The sequence below is a fragment of the Dromaius novaehollandiae genome, chromosome 4, assembly GCF_036370855.1.
Source record: "Dromaius novaehollandiae isolate bDroNov1 chromosome 4, bDroNov1.hap1, whole genome shotgun sequence".
Classification (NCBI taxonomy): domain Eukaryota; kingdom Metazoa; phylum Chordata; class Aves; order Casuariiformes; family Dromaiidae; genus Dromaius; species Dromaius novaehollandiae.
In genome coordinates this window covers 21149210-21170242 of record NC_088101.1, presented here as the reverse complement: position 1 = coordinate 21170242, position 21033 = coordinate 21149210, and the positions used below count along the sequence as shown (strand labels likewise).

The 21033-nt window shown below is 41.4% G+C and overlaps 1 protein-coding gene and 1 long non-coding RNA gene across 5 annotated transcripts in view; one reads left to right on the top strand and one right to left on the bottom strand.

Moving 5' to 3' along the window:
• Positions 1-20643, top strand: part of LEF1 (lymphoid enhancer binding factor 1) — a 61472-nt gene extending 40829 nt beyond the window's left edge. For 2 of the 4 annotated variants that reach the window (XM_064510566.1, XM_064510564.1), the window contains 4 exons: positions 2243-2350; positions 6627-6675; positions 7337-7377; positions 19524-20643. In XM_064510566.1, the coding sequence (XP_064366636.1) occupies positions 2243-2350; positions 6627-6675; positions 7337-7371 (192 nt within the window). In that variant the 3' untranslated portion in view covers positions 7372-7377; positions 19524-20643. The remainder of the gene's footprint in view (positions 1-2242; positions 2351-6626; positions 6676-7336; positions 7378-19523) is intronic. The other 2 variants (XM_064510565.1, XM_064510563.1) reach the window with 1 other exon arrangement.
• The window catches only part of LOC112987874 (uncharacterized), a 35513-nt gene that overhangs the window by 10013 nt on the left and 4467 nt on the right, over positions 1-21033 (bottom strand). The window contains exons 5-11 of the long non-coding RNA XR_010388915.1: positions 18913-19132; positions 18441-18543; positions 17463-17564; positions 9860-10016; positions 9096-9264; positions 8810-8984; positions 2623-2807 (exon numbers count right to left, since the gene is read on the bottom strand). This is a non-coding gene — a long non-coding RNA (uncharacterized LOC112987874). The remainder of the gene's footprint in view (positions 1-2622; positions 2808-8809; positions 8985-9095; positions 9265-9859; positions 10017-17462; positions 17565-18440; positions 18544-18912; positions 19133-21033) is intronic.

Genomic DNA, 21033 nt, shown 5'->3' with positions numbered 1-21033 from the left:
TTATTTATCTCCATTCCGCCAATGAATCAGACCTCAGTACTGTGTTGTCTGCTTTTTCCACAGTTTTGACTCCTCTGTCCAAGTTACTGTTCACTATGAAAGTACCTCAAGTTCCACTTGCCCAGTGGTAGAAACAACGCATGAGTTATCAAATATAATTGCTCAGGGATTAATTATTATCAAATGTTTTGTGTTCAGCCATCCTGGTCACTGTTTACTATACACTGTGCCACTTTGGAGCCGGAACCACCTCTGCTCTGCAGAGCTTACACTTTGCATGGTGTTGGGCTTTCTGAGGCTACTGCATAAGCAAGGCCAATGTTGGAAAAAGTTCTGCTTTAACGAAGGAGAGCTTTTTCTTCTCCTTCCCCTCCTTGTGCCTCTCTGTGCTCTAGAGCTTAAATCAGCGGTTCTTCACATGCAGTAAGCAAGTGTTAAAGCATAAAAAATGACTCTCACTGAAATGGTAGCTTTATGGACCTATTGGGTCTGCAGTATGGAAGGATGCCAACCTCCAAGAGATGTGGTGTGGAAAAAATTTTTCTCTGCATGTTTGGTAGGGTTTTGAAGTCCCCCATTTTGCTGTTGCTAGCCCAGGAGTTTTAACTGTGGGCACTGAAGCCAGTGAGAAATGCAAGTCCGGCAGCATTGCCACGCAGGAACAGTTACATAACTTGTAGGAACAAGTGACGCTAGAAAGTGAAGTAGAACATGTCAAGCAGTTACAGGAAAACGTCATGTAACCTGTAAAAACTTTGAACAATGTTTTGAGTGGAAAAATAAGTTTCCATTCTTAGACTTTTTACGTTCATGTTTCTGGTAAGGCTGCTGCTCTCAGTATATCCTCTTGCTATCAGCAAATAATCTCTGCAGAAAAAGGGGCTGTCCCCTTATCTTATTTTCTTACGATTTTTCACTTCAGTTGCAGTGAACCAGAAATGTTCCACCTGGCAGCCAGCTGAGGCGGACTGACCCTTGTTGTCCAGGCGCTTGCTGTACTGAAATTTGGCTGCCTCAGTCGTCTGCTTGTCCATGCTGTTCTTTGTGTGGAATTTGTTCCGCAGTTGTAACTTTGCTTTTACCAGATTTCCTGATATAGACTACTTAGGTACAAATGAAAAATGCTAGTTCCTTAAATGTTCAGTACCTTCCAGTCTTGCCGTGCTGTGTGTGGAATATCGGAGTTGCAAATAGGCTGAATTGCTATGCTTTCAGTAACACGTCGAACTTGCCAAATCTAGACAGACAAGCCGTTTTGTTCACATCTTCTGACATGTAACAAAGCGACATATTAAATCCTACAAATATGATCTGACCTGAAATCCTGGTTCTATAAATTATTCCTGCTTGAGTGTCTCACTGATTTCATGTCTGTCTTTGTATTAATATCTTCTCTCTTTTTGCTTGCCTTTCCACTCTGTGCATGTTGTCAAGGTCAAATAAGAAAACAAGGCTAATGCTGCAGTGGAAGCTGATTCTAAAAACAATCCCTTTCCTCTTTTTCGATCAGATCTATTATAGGTGTTTCAGCAAGAACAAAATGATTAGATACTGATACAGTTGGTCCCTTTTCAACTGTGCAGGGTTTGTTTGTTTCTTTCTTAAAGTAGATAAAGCAGGAACTCTATCCTTACTTGGCCAGAGAGGTCAGCTCCTGTAATTTGGAAGACAACAATTCTGTGGCTTGTGGATCTTAGAAACTTTTCATAGTTGCCATTTTCTTTTCTCCTGTTATTACAAGGAGAAATCAAAATGCAAATACCTTGAAGCTCAACACTTCGAGGGTGATCTCGGAAAAGGAGCCTGCTCGTGCCCTGCGCCTACGTTGTTCCTTCAGCATCGGAACTGAAAACCAGCATGTAGCCGCTTCTTAAAACCGAGACAGCAAAGTCTCCGGTGGGGGAGAGCGGACAGTCTTGTAGGAGCAGCACAAACACCGTCTGTTTTGTCATGAACTAGAATTTTTTTATGTAGTGGTGGAGAGCGCTGTTCTGTGAGCAGATTATTTGGTGAGCCTTCTTTCCATAAATGATTTTTGTCTTGCTTAAGGCACCGGGCAGTTGTAGAGCTGACAAATGCCTGGAAGTTGGTTAGTAAACAGGGGTGCTTGTGGTTGCTAATGTATTTCATTTTTGCAGCGGGAAAGGACTGAATCAAAATCACAAAAACACTTGCTAATGTCATCTTATTGCCTAGGTATGAGTTATTTCCTCATCTAATACTATGTTTATTTTGTTTGCAGTGGCATGCTCTCTCCCGTGAAGAACAAGCGAAATATTATGAACTAGCTCGTAAAGAAAGGCAGCTACACATGCAGCTTTATCCAGGCTGGTCTGCAAGAGACAACTATGTAAGTCACTCATGTGAAGGTTCTTTAAAAATTATTTTCCTTTACCTAATGTGTGTAGGGTTTGGGGGTTGTTTTTTAACCTTGGAAAGCTCTGGAAGGATGGTGAAGAAACATATGTGAGCCTTATATTTATTTGTGCTTCAGGCATCCAGAAAACTTTGGATTTTGTTGTTGATGGTGCAGGGCATCTTATGAAGGTCACAGTTTTTAAGGGAAAAAATTAGCACATAGAATTTTTCTAGGACGATCATCACTACTGTCTGAAAGCTTACGTTGTACTGTACAGCTGTGAATTTTTCCATAATTTTCTAATTGATCACTTGCTATCCAGAAATCTTCTTCAGACTTGGGCAGAATGGGGCCCTTCTGTTTCAGGAGAACCTGAAGCCCAGGTGTCTTGATGCAAACTGAACTTTAGTTGAAAGTAGTTCAGGATGGTCCATATTTGAATGAAAGCCTGCAAAATTTGTATAAGTTAGCTTTATGATAGATTCTGCTTTTATACAGTTTGGCGAAGCTCGGAAATTTTCTTACAATAACTCTTGCTTTATAATTAAATACCAGACGAAAGTTAATACCAACAGTGTAAGTATTAATAACATTTTCAGCATTTAAATGACTCTATTACTAAAATTGTAGAGAGGCAAGATCTTTTTGCTTTGTAAAACAGACCGTAAGATCCCTGCATCGGTGGTCCAGTTGGAAACCACCTAGTGCCTTGCAGCCTGAGAGGTATCAAAGCCCAGTGGCCGAGACTGGACCGCTTTCTGTTGATGTGCCACTACGCTTGGGGCAGATACTCCAGGAGCATCTTAGCAGTGCAGGAACCAAGTACTTAAATTCCTAATGCTTTGGAAAGCAGAATTACGAATTTCCCGGTATCACGTTATATTATACATAGTCAGGTACCTGTGAAGAAGCACCATGAAATAACATTGAGGTATATCTGCACAACTGAACTATTGTGTTTGCTATGAGCCGTCAGTATAGTTGCATGTTATGTAATTAAATTTGAAGGCTGCAATCCCTGAGAGACAGATCCTAGCCTGAGATCTGGACTCCTTTCCTTCTGCTGTCAGCTGTGACAGTATTTACTTTGCTAGGAAGTGGACATGCTGTATCTGTCTCACTTTCCCATCTGCAGTAGGTGGGCAATGCAATTTCTCTATTTCAGGGGTGTCTTGTGGACATTAAAGATTGTGAGGCACCCAGATACAATGATAAAGTATCTGGGTATGATACTGTAGAAGTACCCAACATTTCCAGTGCAGCACGGCTATTGTTCTGTTTAAACAAAATTTTCTTTGTGAGCCAGAGTCTCTTAGGCAGACTTTTGGCAAGGGAGGCATCAACACAGAAACCACGTGATTGTCTCCAAAGCAAATGCTTTGGTCTTGCTGACAGCCATGCCCAGTTTTGTGAGCACAGATACTACTGTAAGCCCTGTCAGCTTGTTCCTGTCTATTTATAAAATCTTCTTTCCTAGCAGACGAGTTGTGAACATACACGGGGAGGGTTTATTTCCAGTACCCAGGCCATGCCAGCAGAGCCGTCTTGAAATACACCTGGAAACAAATAGGGCTTTAGTGACACACTCCTTGAAAGTAAGGGGCTTTCTATTTCCTTGAACTTTCTTGCTGGAAAATCAAACCACGTTAGAGCTGCGTTAGCTTATGCTTACTGGAATTAAGCCTTCAATGCTGTGTTTAGCTTTTAAGGTACTAGAAAGGTATCCTTCAGTAGTATATATTTGCTTGAGGAACATTTATTGCCCTGTGACACTCAGGCACATTGACTTTAAAAACCTGATGTGTTTTGCCACAGCCTACTGCCATATAGCACAAGGAGTGGACCTGCAGGTCTTTAAATGCCACGAGAGATATTCAGAGCATATAAGATGGCACGTACAATTGTCTTTGTGCCTTCGTACCTACATCCTGTGTAGAAGTATAGCTCTGAAGTATTTCAGTCATATATGTTACAATGGACAATTTTCTTAACTGCAGTACTTCTCTCTCCAAGAATGCACACATTTGTCACAGCAGTACTGAGCAGGTGAGCCAGGTAGATCATAGTGTGTCACTGAAACTTTTTCAGATGTAAGTTATCTTTTTCTTCCATATTTTTTTCAGCTTGATTAGTCTAAAAATGTTCACTCAGCACAGATATTATTGCAGTATTTTTAGAGTTGTATGACTTAGGGGTGACTCTTGTGTGATGTGGCTGGATTTCACAAAACAGTGTGATTTAAAAGAAAAAAGATCTATTAGTTTCGATTCTTCTGTTTTGGTTTGCCTGGTTGTTTAGGCTTTCAGCAGCCTCAAGAGAACTTTAAGCATTGCTGTTCATCTGATGACAGTATCTGTGTACTTCTTATTATATGTTTTTGCTACCAACACCCAAAGCATTCATGCAAAGTTGTGTGATAGCCATGAGAAGAACAGTGTCTTTGTAATGTAATATTGTCTGTGTATGCTGAAGTTGTCAGAAATTACTTCACTTGGGACTGCTGACAACTAGTTTTCAGCCTAACCCTTTCCTACGAATTTTCTGATTCTGATATTGCCTAGATGGATCTCAAATCAGCTTTCAGTAGGTTTTGGCACTTGAAGTCAAACTGCTCTAGAGAATAAAATAGAATTGTCCTCACATGATGTTTTTTTCCTCATTAACAGCTGCAGTAATGCAGTGTCTCTGTAAAGAAGCCTTGTCTTGGTGCCTAAGTGATAAAGCACATTGCTGTGAATTTCCCAGAGCCCTTGAAATCTGCTTTCCAATTTCTGGTCTTGGCGCTGTCTTTGGGAGCTCACTCGCAAAGCATTGCCTAGCCCTGTTGCCAGCCGCAGGATAAGCAAGGACAGGAGCTTAAGAGTCATGCAGGCCAGGACTGGCAGAGCAGACTGGAAACTACTTAAATTTCTCTGCTAGTAGCTTCTCACAAGCCGGTGCTTGGGGCTGTGACTCGCTGTCCATCGGTGACCACTGCAACAGTTTGAGGTGGTTTCTTGCATCACCTGCTCTCTGTCCTGTCCCCAGGCAAAGCTCGCAGAGGGAAGACGTCTCTCTCCACTCAGGCTGGACACAAGCACAAAGCCTCCCTGCTTGGTGCAGTCTGTGCTGGTGTGTCCAACTGGGACCTGGCTTCTCCAAGGCCAGGGCACACCCTAGCAGCAGCCAGCTGTGCCAGGCAGGGTAACCTCTGGCTGGGGCGGGCAGGTAGGATGGCCGGCCAGCTGCGCTTGCACTTAAAACAACTGCAGCGAGCTCACCAGAGCTTGTCTGCCAGAGCCCTTCCTGGCAGCTTGAGGGCTTCTTTAAAATATACATGCATATGACTCTTTCTTTCTTTCTTTTTTTTTTTTTTTTAAAGAAAAGCTTTGACTGACAATACAGGGCAAGAAACAGAAGTCATATGGAGGAATAACCAGATGGCAATTAGAGTGATCCAAGATGACTGAGGTTTAAAACTGTGGGTCTAAACTAATCAGTAGGTTTCTGAAACACTGTGCTACCGGGAGCTCTCGCCTTTTCCGCAGACGGGGGTGCGGGGAGAAGGCAGAGTTTGTGGGCTGGCGTGATGAGCCTGGGCTGACGTGCTGATGCCGGGGTGGTGTCCAAGGAAAAGACGGCCGCCTGACGTCCGTGCTGTCCTGGACTCTGGTCACGCTGAGGGTACTCTCCCGTACAGCAGTCTGTTACTTGCTTATTACACAGCCAGTTCTCCGGGCACAGCCATACAAGACGTGGCTTCTTAAGTCACAAGCATGATCAGAACAAAGTTTTAGCTGGCTGGTTTGCACCCTGGGGACAAGTCATGGTCATCTTAGGTACTTTCAACACCCTGTCTGCTGTTGCCATGTATGCCAGTATTAGTATCTGAATGTGTGAAGGGTTTTAGTAAGAGCTGTAAATTATATCAACATATGTGTCATCAGTTTATTAAGCATGAGAAGTCGTCTTGATGCTTGCAGTTGACAGTGTTAGTTGAAAAACAGCCAGAAATAGTAATTTCATGCAGATATAAAAATGTATATAGCTCGTGTATATATTTCTCCGTAGATGCAGAGAGCAAACCTTGTTACCATTGAAACAGTTGGAATTGGGTTAGAAAAGGTTACAGCTACCCTGATTTTTTTTTTTCTCTGTAACCACTTTCTCACAGTCTTCTTCATGTGGATCGTGCTGGCTGGCCTTTGTTTCTATGTTGTGAGGGGGCAGGGAGGGACAAAAACAGTTGTGTGTGTGTAATGGTATGGTAAAATTGCCTATTTTGCAGGGGAAGAAAAAGAAGAGGAAGAGAGAGAAGTTACAGGAATCAGCATCAGGTAGGCCATGTGACCAACTCTTACTTACCATTCACATTAGGTATATTTTAGAAACCAGGGCTGGTGCTATTTAATTTTTAAATGCTTTTCTCTTTTCTGCTTCTTATTGATGTTGTCTTTTTAAGATAACTCACTTTCAACGCAAGCTTGTACAAATGCGCACAACACATGGTTCCTTTCCCTTACGGCTTTCCCCTATAGATGTTCTAACTCCTCAACATCTTTGGCCAAACTTATGCATTGCTGTCGTCATTGTCCTGCTTCATCTTTGCTTTTCTCCTCATTCAGTATTGTGTTATCCTTAGACTTAATTATATGTGTCAAATGGTGTGTGGGATTATTGGATGCTGGAAACTTTACACTGACTTTTCTGTAGCCACTATAGTATTTCTCACTGTATTTTACATTTCTGTGTACACTAACAGCTGCCTAGTAGGTTGGCTCAAAGCATCAGTGAGGTCTCCTCTTTGCTTTTTAAAATATATAAAAAGAAACACCCTGTTTTTCCCAACAAAAATGGCTGGTATAAGAACCATAAAAAATAAACCCAAAACCAAAAACACACAAAAAAAATTCATGTAATATTATAGCATACAGGCTTATTTGGAATGTGCAAAAACTCTGTAATGGAAATTTGTTAAAGGAAAACAATCTTCTACAGGTACAGGCCCCAGAATGACAGCTGCCTACATCTGAAGCATGGTAAGAACATCTCTAAAGCTTTCCTGCTAGAACTGAATTGTAAAATAAACTTTCTTATAAATTTTTTGCAATAATATGAACTTAGCAAAAATTGCAGAAGTTTCATGGTTTTTATACCGGCTATCTATTAGGTGTTCACCGTTTTACTTCCTTACCTTAACGTTTTCAAACTGACCGTACCTCACTGACTCGCTGCAAGTCTGCCTGTGAAGCACAAGGATGGTTTTATACAGCAATGCAAACCCTCCCAGCCAGCAGATTGTCACAATTCGTAAAGAGCAGGTTAGGAGCTGGCTTCGTAGTACAGTTAATGTGCTGATGTCTTCAAGATGCTGGCTGGCAGGGTACACTTTTTTAATTTATTTATCTGTGTACTAACAAAGTATCAGCTAAGAAAATGGGACTGTTTCAGTTATATCAAGAATTTCTCCCTTGATTGTACAATGGTATTTTGTGTGTGGTGTGGGTTTTTTTGTAATAGTTCCAGTGTGTGCTCGCCGTCCTACTGATTTTTCTCCCTTCATGTCACCTTCATGGAAGGTGGGATGACTAGTTATTACACATATCCAGTAACAGCATCTAGTGTGATTGTCAGTGCATGCTATACCGCAGGGAGACTCTCATTTCTTAGTGTTTGTGTTGGAAGACTGGTGACTCTCTTCCTGTCATAGTGTGATATGTTTTCTAGTAGGAACGGAGTTCATTTGAAATAATAGTTCCTTTTATGCAATGTAATTAACCCAGACTGTACTTTAGAGATCCTTGCAAATTCCAGGAACCATGCAAAAAGTAAAAGTCTCTAAATTTAACTCTGCCTTACAATAAAAATGGGCTTTTTTCCCCCTCTCCCGCTAACTTGTTTGGCCACATGATCCCCTTGCCACTCAAAATAGTCAGCAGAGCAGCCTCCTGTTGGCTCTCCCTTCTGTTTGGACTTTCAGCCAGAGAAATCCAAGTTAACTTTTCTCTGCACAGTATGTCAGTCATCAGCCAGTCAGCAGGATTCAGGGCTCTTCTGTAGTTACACCATTATGTTGGTTAGTCTAAACTTGCTTGGGTTTAAGAGTTTATTGAAAAATATTGAAATAAAGCGAAAAGAGGCAAAATACACATTTTTTCTGCTAAGCAAAAAAGGTTCAGACAAGCTGACAGTCTTGCCCTTTACAATGTGCTTGTCTTTGCTCACTGATTTTAGATGTGGATTGCAGCATTTGGATTCTACAGCCTCTACACCAAATGTTTCTGTGAAGTATTATTAGCTATAGGGACTACCCTAAGTAGCATACCCACAAAACAAACAAAAAAAAAAGCATTTTAACCTTGAGTTTTATAATTAACATTTCAGCTTAGTGTCTAAGGTACGTGTTCGTGTTGTGAATATTTTTTCCTTTGGTGTGAGGACAATACCAATAAGCAAAACGCATAATCTTACCTGAGGGAATGCACAAAACTTAGGACCAGAAAACAACCGAGGTTCACGAGACAGTTAAACGCTGGGGAATGTTTGGTTTCTTGGACGTTGTCCGATCTAAGGATGGCTGCCTCGCCTACACTGACCTGCTTTTGTCGGAGTTTCTCTGTTTTCATTTTCCATAGTAGAGAATGAGCTGAAATAGAAGAGGATGAATGTTCTGAGTATGTTTTTCTTTCTTTACATTTTACTTCTACACTCCTTTCTTTCCCTTCTGCTCTGTAACAGTATGGAAGCTGTTGTATACCTGTCTCTCCGTCCACATGCAATTTATAACATGGAGTATCAGAGTGGTAGGAATGTTACTTCCACTGAAGGAGAAGTGTGCTCTTGACTCCATATATGCACACGTAAGCAGCTTCGCTAAATGTTGCGTGCCGAGCAAATGTTCTCCACTGAAGATGTACAGATGTACTCTAGTTGGAAGTGAAATGCACAGAGTGATTTAGAGAACCTGAATCAACCAGACTTCAAAGTAAACTTCTTAAGGTTAAGACTCTTGCCCTTTGCAAGCCTAATCCAAGGAATGTTTTGCCCACAACTCTAACATTTTACCAGGCCCATAGCAGAGCTGTTGTAGCCTTTACTAGATGGAGACATGAAGTTTGGGAATGTTTTTCAGCAAGTGCAGCAAAGAACTCTTGAAGTGAGGAAAACGCTAGCTTTCCTACTCATATGGATGGTGCATGAGAGAGCAGTATGGAAGAGGGGGAAGGAAGGTGGGAGGTCCGGGAAGGAGAGAAGAGCTCTGTTATCTGAGAAGAATCAGAAATGAGTAGGTGGCAAGACCAAAGGAAGAATCTCTAGATCAGCACAAAGGAGATCAGCCAGAGTTGTAATTATGGTGATGTAAGTGAGAAGGATGAAACAGTGGGAGGGTTGTGTGGTGGGATGTTCAGAGGAAAGTAGCGGAAGAGACATGCAAACAGAAATGACTTAAGAGATGGTGAAAGTTTTTGTCCACATAACTGATCTTCGGCGCACAACTGATCTTTAAGATGGGCCTCTGACCTGTGTTTTTTGGCTGGTTCATCGTTTGAGCGGTGAAGTCAAGCTGGTAGCAATAAGTTGCTCGTCTTCTGAGGGTAGTATACACAAGCAGGCTTCTTGTGGCTTCACTGCTTCAGATTTTGCGGAGTTCTGCTCTATCCTCCACTCAGCTGAACTGCTGGTAAAACACTTTAATATTAGAATGCTTTAAGAATACTGTAAGCTGGTGCCCCAGTCCTTGCTGAATTATCCTGGGATACACTAATGCATGTGGCCATTCCTGAAGAGTTATGCAACTGTCCCCAAGTAGGGTTTTGTTTTCAGTTTATACAGCCTAACACAATGCTTGAAATAACTTTTGTTTATTCTCTCCTTGTTAATGCTAAAAGCAAGTTTGGGATAGGACAGGAAGAAAGGGAAATGAGGAAAGCTTAGATCAAGGACAATGTAAAGATTATGTCTGTTGAAAACCTATCAGGAAGCTGGGGTGTTTCATTTTTATTTTAAATACAACCATTTAGAAGACTTGTAAATGGGAGCAATTCTATGTCAGAAGTGAAGATGTCTGATTTCCTATATGATTTGACTTCTGAAAGGAAAAGAAAAAAAAAGCTGATTTTAGCATCTTATGATTATTTTTAATTAATTGAAGAAATACAAGGGTGCTGACAAAAATTCCCTGGAGTGTTCAGTGACATAGAAATAGTTAACTTTTTATGACTTGCTATGTACAGTAATTGCAAAAGGCAAATCGGTTGACATACGGCAGGATGCAGTTGGGAACTCCTCGTAAGCTATATAATTTAAAACTGTGTTCTGGCATCTCTTCAAGGGCTAAAAAGAGTGATAGAGAAGTTTAATAGACATTTGAAAACTTATGCAAAGAAGTATGTATGTGGCTTGCAAAATTCCATGACAATTAACATTTAGTTCAGCAAAGTTTTTAAAAACGAGAAGGAAAAACTTGACTAATACTGATTTACAATCAGAAGCACTTAAAAGGATCAGATTAAGACTGTTTAAACAATGACTAATTATTACATTTCAAATCTCTTACATGGAAATCAGAGCCAAAGTTCTGTGCAGAAGTGATTTTATAGAGCGTGCAACAATCCAAGACTGGATTATTTTTGTCTTACTACTTATAAATAAGATGGAGCAATGGTATGAAACTAGACTATAAAGTGGACCAATCTACAGCCAGAATACTGTGGAAGAGAACTGTGTGATGACCGCAGTCATATTTGACCACTGGTTTCTGGCCAGCATCCTAGAAAGTAGATGAAAAGGGGACTTGATACATTACTTTCTAAAGGATGTGTTTTCTGACAGGGCTTGTCCAATGCTCTTGAAATTGCTGCTGGAGTAGTTTAAAACAAAAGAAATGCCCTATCCATGTGCTGACTGCTCAGAGGTTTTAAATAGAGCCTGGAGGATTTGTGCAGAAGTTAGTGTGTGAGAAATTGTGTGACGAAGAGACATGGCCTTATTTGCTTTAAAATTTACACAGTTTCTGTGTGACCCATGTTTCCCTGGCCAGCAAGGAGTGGTCTTCATTACAGGCAAGGCAGACAGAAAGGAACGCTAACGGCACGAGCAGTCCCCTTCTGCACTGTGGGAGAAAAGCAGAAAGGGGAGCGCAATAGTAGGGCTCTCCTGTGTCCCAGACATGACTAATTGCTGGAAACAATTAGTTTGCTGCTTTCCCTTTTGCATCATATAACTAGCATAGGATTATCTTTGAATATTAAAAGCACTCGGGACAGAAAAGTACATGGCCTCTTCTGATGGTTGAATGCTGCACAAAAGTGCTCTCAGCTTAAAAAAAAAAAATCACAAGGCATTTGGGCCCTGTTGGCCATAACGTTTCTGTAATAGCTGAAGAATCAGGGGAATTTATAAAAGACGAATAAAGAGAGTGAAAAATGAACAGAATAAAATTTGCTAGATTGAAACATTTGTTTATTTTATATTATGAAAACAGATGTGAACTTCAGTGCTTTTTTCAGCTAGGCATGGAAATTGCCAAAGACAAGGGTACAGCCCTCACATAGAGCCCTTACTGCAACGAAATTCTGTGCCTGGTGTTGCTGATCTTTCCAGGGTGAAAGACAGAAAACTTCTTTTCAGGCTTTTGAACGTCAAGAAAAAAAAGTCAAAAGAGCAAACATGGGGGGGGGGGGTGTGTGGGCGGGGGGGAGCTGCCTCCTGTTTGGATGGCAGGTACAGGAGGGCACTGACACCGGCTGGGAGGGATGCTGCAGACCAGAGAGGAGCTCCTCGCTGGGCTCTACCAGGCTGGCAGAGGAGCCTTGTGAGAAGCGCGTGAGGGAAGGGTATAAAAGCTCTTTTGGGGTGAAGTTAGTGACTACCAGAGAGCTAACTGGCAAGTCGGGGTAGGGACCAAGCATAGGTTTATAAATTAAAAACAGCAGAACAGTCTCAACTGGACAATGAACATAGATACTGGATTAAAAAAATTTTTTAAGTATTTACAGATTGTTCATTTTTGCAACCAAAGGAGTCTAGCAAGGTCAGCTATGAAGTCAGCATCTCACACTTTAAACTTTAAAAGGGCAAAAGTAGTTAACTCAGCAGGTGAATGTCTAGAACCTGTTTATTTTGTCAGCAACGTTTCAGAGTTGCAGATACTGCTGGGGCAGGTAGGGATAGCCACACTGACAAGAAATTGAATAAATACTATCATTTCACGTCTAAGGTGCAAGTAGCAGGAGGCTTTGGATAGAAGGAATAGTGGGAAAACTATTGTTCTAACACTCTTCCTGTGGGATAGGGTGGGGACAGGGAGTAAACTGGTGGTGCTCCATTCTTATCTTGCTGAAAATTGTATACTTTAGCAAATTTAGTAAACTTAACCACCAGATTGAGAATTGTGAAGTCATGAAAAAAAACTCCGGAGAAGCAAACTGTTTCGTAAAGAAGACCGTAAGTTTTTGAAATGTGGTTTCATTCCAAATTGGAACAAAACCTGAGCATTTTAGTGTCTATGTCACAGTAACTCATTTAGACTTACATTTTCGTTTTGTAGTGTACTTGTATGAAAAATTTCAAAATGAGAAACTGATCCTGTATTCCAGAACAGCTAAAAAGCAAGTTGTTATGACATTGCCAGAGTCTCTCTCACATGTTTCTGGAGACTAAATTTGGGTGAAATCTCTCCTCTAATTTCAACAGAATTGTATTCAAACGCAGTTCTGCCAAAGCTTTTCCAGCAAGCTCTAGCAAAGAGTTTGTTCTTGTCTGCCTCTGACACTCAGGGAATATGACTGAATTTAAGAGGTATTCTGACATACATGAAGGCAAAACCAACCACCCTAAAGATAAATAAAATGAAACAAAAACCCCAAAACCCCAAACCAAAGACTCACAGATTCTGATGTGGCAAAAGATGCTGCTAATAGAGCCAACCTTCTAATACCAGTCAGTTGCTTAATTCTCTACTTTAATAGTTTTCAGTCAAGTCATCGTTTAAACCCACTGATCCTTTACTCACTTGTTAAGACTGTATCATATAAAAATTTTGAAAGTGTGCAGGATTGGAGAGCCATACAAGGAGGGAAATTCACAGCAGGACAAGCTGAAGTACTGCAGTTTAGTCAGTAAAAATGAGACTAGCAACCACTTGGACAAAATGCGTTTTAGTCTAACTTCTTAGGACACTAGCTTTCTGCCATTGGTTCCAGGGGTAGGAACAAATGTTGGAAGCATCTGTGCAGAGAAGGTGTCACTGGGTATTGGTGTGTAGTGCGTGAGCAGGGTCAGATGCAACTGAGGGAAACAGCAGTGACCATTCTCTGAGTTCATGTTCTTGCCACTGATATCACTAGAGCTGGATCAGTGGGGAAGGGACCTAAGAAGGCTTGACCGAGCAAAGAGACTTAATTTCTAAGGTTGCTTCTTCCTTGCAAAAATAGGTATGGATTTCCTCATGGATGTTCAGTTGCATCAGAATAAAACTCAGGAGTTTTGGGAGCCCTATATCCTTCACCCCAGGATGCCTGAGATTGCATGAGGTAAAATGTTATTGCCAAAATAACTACATATGAACAGCTTTACTGTACTTGCATTGCTTGAAATTAGGTGAGATTTTGACTAGTTGTGTTTCTTCCCATATGTGTGTCTTCTGAGATACAGAACAGGAGGCTTTTGTATTTTGGACCACTAGAAATTTTCTGCTGTGAGATGACTTAATTGCATCAAAGTGAAGTTGATGTGTTTGAGTTTTGCATTAGTTTCTGTGCACAGCTATTTTTTTTTACAATGGTAAAATGTACAGATGCATGTATGTGGAAGTGTTGCTGAAGCTCTAGAAGGTACTCAGGTTACATCTGACTATTTAAATTATTCCATATATAAGCAGCTTTAAATGTTGAGACTATCTTTCAAAGTATAGTGTAAATTCTAAGCTGGGTTTAATTGTGGCAGAAAAGGTGATCTACAGAGGAAACTTTACGTATGTTATCTTTTTTTCTTTTGAAAGAGTTTTTAGTTAAGATTTCTTAATACTTTTCCATATCTCATGTCTTTGCTGTTACAGCAGGTGAAAGAACTGAAGTAGCTACTTCAGTGCCCATAGAACAGATGCACCTCTCTTCCCAGCAATTAATCTATAAAATAAACAAGGTTTGGAGTTAACAAAAACAGTCATGAAGTCCTGGCTAAATGCCTTTCCCCTTTCTTAGTGCTTTGACACTTACAATTTTACCATTACTTCAGAGAGAAATGAATGGTTCATTTCTTTCTTTCAGAAAACAAATGTGAAACTGTCTTAAATAGTCTTTTGAATATTATATATCATGGAGATACAAAAGGGGCACAAGCTCTTTTTTTTCTTCTCTTGCCGATCATTTTTAGTATATTATTCTTTTCTAAGAAGCTACTAGAGACAGCTGTCTAGAGTTAACCTGTTTATTATTATAAGCATGGAACCTCCCCATCCTCCCAGCAGGAAAAACACGTCACAGATCTTCCAGGATAATCATTTTAAAGATTGCAGCTCAGAGATAGAGCTTCTAGTTTCATGCTGCCTCTGCTGGGGTCCTTTGATAAGGGGTGATGCCTGTGTTGGCACCACCGACTTCATCTGTACAAAGTAACAGCCTTAAAACACCTGGGTGTTTCCAGCACTGATACCTACTCTGAAATAGATCTCTGACTCATAGGAGGGAAAGAGTATTACTGCTGTTTACTTAATGCATCTACCTTAGGCCAAACTAAGATGACAAAAGTTAGGACGCTGGGCTCCACCTGTAGTCAATGCAGAGGTATTTTCAGGGGGAGCTACTTCAAGACACCCCAAACACTAGTGGATATTTTGGCACTGCAGACTCCTTCCACAGTTAGCAGCAGTGGGCTGAGGCTAACAGTAGCAAGGGGAAAAAAAAAACTTATTGCCATTGACATAGCTTCAGCAGGGCAGTATTTGTTACAGTTTTAAGGTACAATTTTATGTAGTTTCTTTGGCAACAAAGGCAGCTTAAAAGGTTTTCTCTGCTGCCTGCTTGTATCCAGCTCTTGCAGAGGGAGCTTATTCCTGTCTCCCATAGGTCTCTCCATCCATGTGCTGTAACAGCTTGTGGGACCCTGCAGCAAATCAGATTACTGAAATGACTGGGGTTTTGTTGGGAGGTGGGTTTTTTGTTTAAAAACAACAAAGGTTGTGGAGTGTTTGTTTTTGTTTGCCCAGAACATTTCAAGGATCTGGTTTAGGCTAACCCCACAAACCATGGCACAGCTGGGCAGGAAGAGGAGCAGACTGCAGTGCCTGCATCTGTCTTCTTGTGCCTGAATCTCTTTACAGCTCTGCTGCTTAAGAAAACACAAAAGGGCTTCACACACAGAGGGAACCTTTCTGCTAAATAACGGCCTGGCTTTGCATACTCAAGTTTCTGCCGTATTGGCTAAATGCTGGCACTACGCTGAACATGTTTGTTTGTTTTGGACTTCAAAAGAAAATGATGCAGTTTCAGTTGTCAGGCCCCTGATTTTGCAGTACTGGATTAAAAGCCAGATTTAGTCACTTTCTTTTTTTTTCTTTCTTTCTTTCTTTTTTTTTTTTTAACATATACACATAATTTCTGTCTTCCTGTCTCTCCTTACAACAGTATATAAACAGCCTATGGTAGGGGAAAGGTGTAGAAAAAGGGCCTGTTTTAAAGTTGTCTTGCCTTCTCTATGAAGGTTAGCTTTCTCTCTTACTCTGTACTTGCTCCTATACATGCCCAGACACTCTTAAGTTTCTTCAGCTACCTCTTCTGATTAGCATGACCTGGATGAAGCTGCATAATCCTCCCTCGCTTGTTCCAGCAAAAGGGAGATGAGTTAAAGACTAGGGAAGACGAGAGGAGGAGCGTGAGGCCTTTGTGGACCCACCCTTCAATCCATCTCATTTCAAAGAGCAGGGAGGAATTTTGATCCCTCTCTAATGCTCGCCCTCAGCCATTGAGCGCTGGCTTGTTAGGAGGCTTTATTCTTACTGTAGTGAATCCTGAAATCCAGTTTATCATTTCAGTAGTAAGGCTTTTCTTCTTACACTGAATTATTGCTGAATTTTATTTCTGTTTCTTATTCAAGTCTCCTTTCCCCCCCTCCTGCAGTCGGATGTACACTGCAAATGGCACAGACAGTGCCTCCTATTGTGGCTCAGGCTCAAGACTTCACATATGTAAAATGTGACTTGCAGCACTTTCTTTGAAGCCTAACCACAGCCAGGGAGCTGTAATTGCAGTCTTTGATTGCGCCGACTTCACTTGTGGATTGGGCTTTGCTAGGGCATGCCTTGCTTGGCGAGACTTCAGCTACAGCCCCCCAGTGAAGCCTTAGATGTGGGAAGTCTTCAGTCTCCTTCGCACATGCCTGTGGTTTCTTGAAAAGAATCCTGATTTGACCTGTTTTATATCTGTAAGGCAACACCATCGTCATTAGTGTTTTTTAGGTATTATTTGGTTTATCATCAGCAGAAGCAATTTCCAGTGTGCAGCCTTAGTGTGCAGCTGGGAAAAGGCTGAGTTCTAGATGCTGTTTTCAGGATAGCTACTATGTAATTTTCTGTATTGCAGTATTCTGGCAGTAAAAATACTTGGGGCTTGGCTTTGCCGGCCTGCATGCAGAATTACAATAGTGTTTGCAACTTCTCTCTATTAGCGAGGGGGATAATTAGGGGTAGAGAGAGGTTATGAAAATGAGGCAGAAGCTGCTAAAGCTGCATTTGGATCAAGAAAGAAGTGATGGTCCCTGTTTGAAAAAGCTGAGGGCCAGAGCAAGGCCGTGGTCGTTATTTTAACCTCCTGACTTCAAAGACAGCTTGCTGGTAAGAGAAGGGGGGAGGAGGCAGGGAATCATCTCAACAGAAGAGCATTTCATTTCCTTCAGTGAAGTAGACATTCCTGGCTGCTAATGGAGAGTAGCTCTGAATCATGGCACTTGTATCAGACTGCTGTGAACTACTGGCCTGGCGCCTCAAGGCCATTCCTCAACAGGAAGCTGAATGTTTTCATGTAAGACTGAGAGGAAAACCTTCCCAGGAAGAGCAACCTGGACCAAACCTTTGAAAAGCTGGGATGAAAAGGCACAAAATAAATATAAAGCTGCAGGGTGCTCTCACCAGTGTTCCTCTGCTGTTTGCTTGGCCTCTCTTTCGTGCTCCTTGGAAAGGTAGAGCCCTTCGTAGCGCTTTGATCCGCATGTGTTACGGAGCACTGTGCTACTTTAAAAAAGAAAAAAAAAAAAAGGCAGGAAGCTAAGAATGCTTTTTTTAGTTGGGACTTGGGTTGGTTTTATGAGGAAATAGGAACGGAATTAGTCAATACAGACCACCTCTGTTGAAACCACTGGTTTTCCAGTGGACTTTTGGCAGTGCTGTTTAGAAGGCCGCAGTGGCTTTAAATGTCCTTTTGTGGCTATCAGTAGCAGGTGTAAATTACTCATTATGTATCAGGGGATGGTGGTATGGGGGGGGGGGTCTCATTCAAGTTAAAGCAATGCAGTATACTTTAGCATGAACTTGTGCTTGTTCCAGCTACCTTAGTCTGTTAATCTTCTTGATTGTCCTCAACTTTCCCTTCCACTAAAAGACTGGTCTTAGGGGTGGCCTCTAATAGGCATTCAATTTGATAGTAAGACTTTGGGGCCTGATCTTGCACTCACCAAAATCAAAGTGTCTCCATTTTGGAGCCTTTCTACCCTGGAGTACATTAGCTTGTATAATGCCTTATTCAAGAGCAGGACCCAACCAGTATGGGCAAAGTGCTTTGTATTGTAATGAATTAAACTGAAACTGCATGAAATTAGGGGGAGGGAGGGAATGCAGGTTAAAAATGGCCCTTCATTAAATACCGCTGCCGTATTATTTGCTGCTTATTTCTGCTTGTGGCTCTTACAGGCTCAAGGAATCAGTCTATTATGATTAATCTAAGAGGATGCATGCAGCTGGCAAATTCTGGTAACAGAATGGTGGTTGAACCAAATCTGTTTCTTTATAAAAGACTTGTTCTATCTTGCCATGCATGATTAGAGGTGTTAACAGTGTATCTTCCTTGTCTGAACCAGTATTTGGTGTTTGTTCTGGTGAAAATTCTCTTACCTTCTCTGCTGAACTGCATTCCTGGTGCTAATTTTGGTTGTTCTTTAAAGCTCTGTTCATTGAACCCTCGACTTGTTTGGCAGTTCGATAGGTGTCTGGAAGCCTAGAGGTTAGAGCAGATTTCTGAGATACCAGTAATTCTGAGACCGTTACTGGAAAGCATGTGTCCGTCTGTGGGAAAAACGCCTGACTCATTGCGCTAGTCACGGGGTGGAGTCCCCGTTACAATCCAGCTGTCTGCTTCAGAAGGGCAGGGGTGACTTGAATCAGCAGCTGCAAAGTAGGCCATGTAACCCAGAGCCCTAATGTTCAAGAACTGTTCCACTCTGCAGAGAGAGGGACCAATACCTATAGGCTTGCACTGTAGACCTTTTCACACGCTGTAAGAGCATAAATCCTCCCACAGTCCTAGGGAACTCAGCTGCCAGGTAAGTGTCCTGTGGCTCTTATCCAACTGGAAGATGTTGCCTACCTCACTGAAGAATAGAACGAATCCTCTTCAGCGGTGTGGATGCGCAGTAGGGTCCATATTCACAGCAGCCTCTTACTCCGTCACCCATCAGACTTCTCTGCCCAGCTGCTTACAGAAGCTAGCATTTCTTTGTTTCTACGGAGAGTGGTGCTTGAGGCTCCGAGATGGAGGTTTAATTGACCTCAGCTGCCCTAGTATCAAAGCCTGAGGATGTCTAAACCTGTAACAGATGTCTGGGTCAAGTGTTGTAGATAAATGAAACCCACTATAAACAGAAATTACTTCTGTAACATGCTGAATGTCTAAGGCTCTCTTTTAAAAAAAGAATGTCTACTGAGTGGACATCTATTTACAATCCAGAGTACTCTCTTGAATGAAACAAAGGCATGAATATTTTTACAGACTTCAAGGATGAGCAAGTAGCGACACTTTGCGCTTAATTTTGGCATTGCAAAAGCAAGTTCCACTAGTACAGCTGTGTCACAGAGTGTCAGTGACCCATCACCGTGTATTTCCCTGAGGACAGTCTCTTTGAGGGGCTTGTTTAAAAACAAACAAAACAAAAAATGCTTCATGTAAACTTTATCACTCTCTCTCTTCCCTCTCTGTAGGTGGGAAAAGAAACACTTTCTCAACTTGCAAAGCAAAGGCGGCGACACCAGGACCCCTTCTGGAGATGGAAGCTTGTTAAACCCTAGGTGTGTCCTTCATCCGTGCAGACCACCCCAAGGAGTCTGCCTAGGATGTCATTCACCCTGATGTCACTGCTAGAGACACTGAATCATAAAGACAATCACTGCCAAAATCCTTCACTATCACAAGGTCCAGCCCTGGTATAAAAAGAGCAAATGAGCTCCTGGGTCAGCAGAGCAGCTTTTGTCTTCACTCCATCTCTGCCTTGCACTCTTAAACCCCTGTCTCATCTGTGTCCATACTGAGTCAGCAGCAAAGTAGCATGGCTGTCTCTGCCTGCTTCAGCCAACAGAGTAACGTAGACCACAGCTACCCCATACAGCACACTGAGGAATGGAATCCGCCTGGACAAGGAAGATACACTCAAACTTCTTTTTATTTAATGGTGCGACAGGATCAATTTTGGTTTTAGCTTTTTTAAGAAACTTGAATGCTTTTATATTTTAACTTTTAGTTTTTAATTTCCTTGGTGTATATTTTACTAGGTATGAGCTTTTAAACAAGTGTCAAAAATCTGAAATACTTTTTAAATAAAGGGTGGTTTTTTCCTTTTTTTTTTTTCTGCCAGAGGAAAAACCTGTATGGAAAAAGGTGGCTTTTTTTTGTTAAACTATTTGTAACAAATAGTGGCTTCTCAGTCTATATAATAGAGTGTCCTATAGAACTGAATAAATGTAACAACAGTCAGCTGGTCGGTAGACATGTCAGTCTTGCATCATCTACTCTGTAAACATAAGCAATACATCCAGAAAATCTGACTGCAGTGAGTTCTCCTTCTCACCCATTCCCCTTCTCCTTGTAAAAAGCCCAGCACTTGAATTATTACTTCAATTGTTCTGTATTTGTATCTGTTTTTGTTAGCCTGTTAGTGGGATTTTATGCCAGTTGTTGAAATGAGCATTGATGTACCCATTCTTTTTTAAATAGTAAGGCACAGCCTTTGCCAAAAATACTGTCAACCAATTTTTTTTGTCATTCCAGTTTGAGTTAATGTGCTGAGCATTTGTTTTTTAATAAAAGCTTTGTAATAAAACTAAAGTCAATTGTCTGGCTTTAAAAAATAGAAATGGCTTGCACTTGAAGGAGCAGAATCCCTGGAAGGCAGGAATAAGCCCACCAAGGCACAGTCATTTCTAAGGCTGCACACTTTTGGTGCGTGCCATGTGTCTGTTTGGCTGTTTGCTTACCTGAAGTAAATAGTCATTTTTGAAAGACGTGTAATTTTTTTCTTCCCAAAGTAAGCAAAACTCTCCTGTTCTCATCCTGGGAGCAAGGAATGAGCAGGCTCAGGCGTCCCTCATGCTTCCAAGTTAGAACTGGGCTAACTGGAAGTACTAGGCTCTTCAATCTCTCCCTGTACCTCCAGTTTTCTACCAGAATCTCAGTGAATGCATTTGCTGTAGCAGTGGTTTTAAACTGATTATGAGG